The sequence below is a fragment of the Pinus tabuliformis genome, chromosome 7 (genome assembly GCF_031772625.1).
Source record: "Pinus tabuliformis cultivar Carrire ecotype Pingquan chromosome 7, CPIR1, whole genome shotgun sequence".
Lineage (NCBI taxonomy): Eukaryota > Viridiplantae > Streptophyta > Pinopsida > Pinales > Pinaceae > Pinus > Pinus tabuliformis.
Window position 1 is genome coordinate 1,536,205,196 of NC_142293.1, and position 6,000 is coordinate 1,536,211,195.

Here is a 6,000-nt window from a genome sequence, read left to right on the forward strand (position 1 = left end):
GTTATGAAATTGTGACCTACAGTAGCCCTCTATGTCCTCTTTCCAATGCCACCAGTCCTATCCAAATTGGATTCTCCAAGGAAGAGTTATGCCAAATCTCCCAAGATGACCTGATTATAGACTAGTTCAGTAGAGCTAACTTGTACAACGTGCCACGAGTCACTGTTTCGACCTTTGGAACTGAAAAAGTGATACAAGAAACTACAGTTTGTCCTCTTTCTGCACCTTCTTATGAAATTTCAATCTGATGCTCAGAGAGAAAGTTATGACGATTTTCCCCAGGTCACCTGTTTGGAATGTAATTCAGGAGTCTGCAAAAAGACAAACTTCCTCATATCATATCTCCGTAAATATAGCGTGAAAAGCTCTACAATTCGGATCCGAGGTTCAGTGCGATCTCTTCTCAAATGGGTTTTTTTTGCAACTTCTGAAACAGCACAGAAAAAAAATGATAGTGAAAATGCCACGATGACCTGTTTGGAGCAGCGAAACCCTAGAATCCAAAGCTTTGATACCAAATGTTATGAAACCAGCTCAAGAAAAGATAGATCAACGCCTTAGAATTTAGCCTCTTTGAGGGGGCAACCTCCTTTAATTACATAAATGAACAATTCTTGGATGATTCAAATGAAAAGACCTCCTTTCTATATATAGGAGTCTAAGGGGTCATAACATAATCAAAGTCGACATAACAATAACAATGTAAGGGCACAATAATAACAATAGTGGGCTTCTATATGGCACAATAGTAACAATATGGGCACTACATGGGTACATCAATATAATAAGTGGGTTGTACTAATAACAATAAGGGGTTACACTAGTAGTATAGGGGCCTAACAGATATACAAGGACAAATTATTCTTGAAGGGAGATTAGAGGCCCTCATGGAAGAGGAAGGAAAGCTTATCTAGGAGATCGAGGAGCGACAGAAACAATAAGAAATTATATGGAGACAAAATCCCCACGTTCAATGGTTGAGAGAAGTGGAAAGGAACACCTGCTTCTTCCACCTCTCCATGATCAACCACCGCCAACATAATAGAATCTTCTTTTTAACCTCCTAGAGTGGAGATCAGGTAGTAACTCACAACTATATGGAGAATGAGCTACTCTCCTTCTTCTCGTGCCTTTTATCAGAAGGGGGTCAAGACAAAATTGAGGCCATTTCTCGGGTGACAAAGAACATTCTGAGGCTGATAAAAAATGAACAAAATGAATCCCAACTAAGAGAATTATCGTTCAAGGAGGTTGAGATGGTTGTGACATAATTTCTAAACAATAAGCCCCCCAACCCGAATGGGTTCACCGTGGAATTATATAAGGCCTGTTGGCACTTCCTTGGTAAGGATATCGTTGAAATGATAGAGGAATCCCAAAATCAGAAACAAATATAGTCAATATTGAATGCCACCTTTTTAACTATAATCCCGAAGTCAAACGTGGTTGATGACCCTAGGAGATTCAGGCCCATTATGTTGTTCAATGTGATTTACAAGATCATGTCCTCTAGCATCGTTCGAAGGCTTAAGACCCTACTTCAGCACATCATCAGCCTATAATAATCTAGATTTATGTTAGGAATACAAATCCTCGATGGAAGCATAGTGGCACATGAGATAATTCATTCTCTGAAGAGCACAAGGAGGCAGGGCATGTTGGTGAAACCCAACCTATCCAAATCCTATGATAGGTTGGATTGGACGTTCCTCACCCACACATTGGTGGCATTTGGGTTGTTAGGACAATGTATTATTAGTATACATAGAAGTGTAGTTCTTCTATTGTATTATCGGTATTGTGGATGTCTTTTGCAGGGACTAAGATAGTATGCACTTTGTGAAATTATGAAAACTTTGATCATTTCGATGATTAGAGAGTTAGGTGCTCTCTGAGCACTTGCATATGTACTATGATAAATTACTGATAGTTAAAATATTCTAAATATAATTTGATTAAAAATGTTGTGATTAATGTTATTATGTTAGATTTGTTGGTCATATGCTACAGGGTGCTTGCCATGGAGGTTGTTAAACCACCCTAGGTGCTTGCTATCGGGATGATGAACCACTCTTAGAGTGCTTGCCACGACTAATAAACCACCTCTAGTTAAATTTATGAAACCGAGTAATGCATAAATGATTGAAAGTAAAATTTGAATTTTCTGTAGCTGCAAATGTTTATGATTATAAATGAAACATAATTGCTTTTACCTATTAGTATTTCCAAGAAATAAAATACTTCATTTTGAAGGGGAATGATCCCATTTTGGTTGTTCTGAGATAGATGTCATGATTGAAAGATGATCCAAAAAGCCGATTGTAAGAGATAAAAGCAATCTAAATGAAAATGAAAATTTCCAGTGGGAGATAAAAATTGGGTAAACATGTAATGAGGATGAAAAGAAGAAGGGATGAACACCAAGGACAATCCTATCTTTAGGGGGGAGAGTATGTAATATCCCTAGACGTAAAAACTCATGTATCTATATATTGTGAAAATATTACTAATTTAATATGAATAATGAATATTGAGTATCAAGAATCAGTTAAATTTAAAAGATTCTTGATAACCACCCTTTTCATTCTTTATTCGCCATAGATCTATGCTTTGGAAAAAGGGTGTGATTAACATAAACTTGGGGAGGGAATCTTTGTGTTGAGAAGAATTTTTTTGTTGAGGGGAATTTTTGTTTGTTTTTTTTGGTTGTCCGCGGATGCAAAAAATGTGCAAAATCACAGCAGAGAGACCTTTAGTTAAGATTCCTTGTTTTAATACATTTTCTTGTTTGAGGTAGTAAAGTAACTTTAGTTTGCATTGATTCAAGATATGTGTGATGTATTTTTGGTTATGTAAAAAGATAATAAACCCATGAAAACAAATGTCTACTAGCCATGGTGTGCAAACATGATCCTCACTAATGGTTGAGTTCTCATGTGTGTATGTACATGGTATCTATCCTGCCAACATAAGATTTTTCTACTACTGCTGCCTAAACACAGGAAGTCTTACTAGCTAGACATTGGATCAAACCGAATCCAATGATTCTTATGCTATAGGATGTGCGAAAAATATTAACAAGATAACCTCTTGTATTTTTCAATAGTTTGGCATTGTTTGTTGTTTTCAATTGTTATCTAGAGAAAAGAAGATGAGGAGACACTGTAGAAGAGGCCGCAAAACAAATTCCAATCATCGAATGGAAGATAAGTTATGTTAACTTGGTTAATTTCATTGGGAAGATTAAAAAGTGAAGTTAGCTTTGTTATTTTGAAGAAGACTGCATAAGAATCTTTTGCATAAAAGATAAGCTAGTTTTTTTGTTTTCTTAAAAAAGAATTCATGTGAAACTTGCACAAAAAAAGATAAAGAAACCATGATATTTTTTTGAAGTAGAATGCATGTGAATCCTGCTCATAAAAAGAAAAAGATGCCAGGATATTTTCTTGAAAAAGAAATATGTGAGAGTTGTTGGCATTATTATATTGTGTTTTTCTTCTTTAATCAAGCAATTACCATAATACAAGAACATGAATATCATAGAACATAAGAGAATACAATATATAGGCTCCAAGCCAAGGGAAAACCCATAAAATTCTCTTCTTATAGAATTCGATCAGATGAGACATCCAAGACCCATGATCACAGAAAACTTCAACCCCTAGATGCCAAGTCAACCTTCTTTTTTGCACTAGAGATGTACTGAGGCATAACTTTCACAAATTCCAGCTCAAGAAGAATTCCTTTCTTTCAAACTTCAACCCTCCACTTCTTCTTTATCTTTCCTACGATATTTCAGGCCATAATCATCTAAGTGTGTGTGTCCAAATGCGCTCCATCTTCCCTCTATCTATATTTTCCAAAAGGGGTGTGAATATACATGTCCTTTGGGGCAAGGTCGACTTGGCATTTAGAGTGTTTTTGACCCAAAAATACATATTTGAAATTCCTTTTTCTTTTTCTTTTATAGCAGGTCCAAACAGGACTTTGACTCAAAAACCTAGAAGCATGAAGAACATGCTTGTCTATAAAAATAATAATAATAATTTTTCTTTTTCTTTTCTTTTGCTTTGTACATAAAATACATAATGGTACAAATTATGAAGAACGAACTTAGTTACATTCTCCAACATATTGAAGATCGACACTAGTTACATTTTCAAAAATCCTATCATGAGCAAACTAGTTAATTTTATTTGATATAACCAACGCTACCCAAATTGACCTTCTTATCATCTTTGTGCAAAACTAGCATTCTATGAGAGATTTAATCAATTTTGTATCTCAAGCCATCCATTCTTGACCGGTGTCTCTTGAATGGCAAATCTACGCTCCTCTCAGCTTAAATTGTGCTCACACCTCGCTTTACGGGCAGGCACTACGCTCCTCTCAGCTTAAATCGTGCTCACACCTCGCTTTACGGGCAGGCACTATGCTCCTCTCAGCTTAAATCGTGCTCACACAGCCGCTGACTCACAGAACTCAACTTGGAAACTGCTATTTTTGAAATGGATCAACTTGGCAACTTTTGTTTTTTAAATGGGATTTAACACCAATTGAGGAAAAAGACGAAACCAAAACGTTGCAGGGAAAACGGATAAACGTTTTTGCATAAAACGTTGTGGAAAACGATCAGTTTCGCCAAAAACCAGTTTCCTGTCAATAAAAACGAGAACGCCCGTATAAAACGTGGTTTCCCGTCCCGTATGGTTTCTGGAGCTATTTTTCGCAGAAACGCTGCCAATCGTAACGTTTCTGGTAACATAGTCTTGGAATCAAAGTAGTTCATTTGGGTTTGGCCAATCTCATCCATGGATTCCACTGGTGCCAGCCTGATGGACAGAACCCTGAGGACTTGGACATGGGCGAGACCTCTAGGTTGTCTACTCCTAAAACAATCCCTCTCGTTGCCATGGCCCGACCTTGCCTGCCTTCTCATCTCTATAACTTCAATTCTTCTCACACTTAAAGAGTGCTCTGTGTGTATCTTCAAATAAAATGGGCCTCTGTTTATGCAGAAATAGATCTGCATGTTGTATCAGTTGCTATAACAGTTAATCTACTATCAGTTCCCATTATAGCAGTGTACCATGGCCGAATGTACCCAATCCAATGTTATCCCAAGTTTGATAATGTAATAACCAGGTTCAGTGATAATGTACCCAATCCAATCCGAACCTATTGAAATCTTGAGTTTACTTTTTCTGATTATTTTTCTAGCACTGGCGCAAGTGTGTGGGGTACGATGATGTAATGAGTGCCGTATAGTGGTGATTGTTGTAGAAAAGTAAAAAGATTCCAAATATCATCATCTGATGTAAGGAATGAAAAAAATATCTACCAGATGACATTTTGCAAAAAAAAATATTCATACAATACAATATATATAATGACGGAATTCAAATAAAAATTTTATTATATATATCGCATTACATTACAATCGTTATATTTAATCTGGATCATTAGATCTTGGAACATAGATCCTACGGTCTGGAACCTTTGGAACGCAGGGGGTAAGAATCAAGTGAAGTAATCAGCCTACGGCTGAGTTCGTACCCGTGATTAACCATTAATAATTATAATTCTATCACCGCTAATCTTAGCGTAATCAGGCATAAAATTAGCCATTACAACACAATGAATTTTATTCATTTTAAAACCAGTCCCAGGCCCATATTTACCTGATGGAATAATTCGATCTTTGACTTTCTCCATCACAGAGTATTGAAGATATTTTTGTTTTTCTCTAGGAATATCAAACACAACATTCTTTTCCATAACAGGTACATACTGGTCCATAATGTTCGAACAAGAACCTCCAATACTGTAAAACCATCCTTCTGCAAATAATTGTTTGGCAAACATAGTTTTGCCCTCTCCTCCTCTCGGCCCATAACACCAGATGATCTTTCTATCATCTGGTTCTTCTGCAATATAACCACATAAATCGAACTGCCATGGACACAGCTCTACATCAAAATTAAAATTCGCAATGAAATC

At 36.5% G+C, this 6,000-nt stretch overlaps 1 protein-coding gene across 1 annotated transcript in view; it reads left to right on the top strand.

Moving 5' to 3' along the window:
* Window positions 1-5,172, top strand: part of LOC149253721 (trimethyltridecatetraene synthase-like) — a 68,379-nt gene extending 63,207 nt beyond the window's left edge. Inside the window, exon 4 of the mRNA XM_089456905.1 lies at window positions 4,879-5,172. Within this exon, the coding sequence (XP_089313031.1) occupies window positions 4,879-4,969 (91 nt within the window). The 3' untranslated portion in view covers window positions 4,970-5,172. The remainder of the gene's footprint in view (window positions 1-4,878) is intronic.
* Window positions 5,173-6,000: the final 828 nt, after the last annotated feature.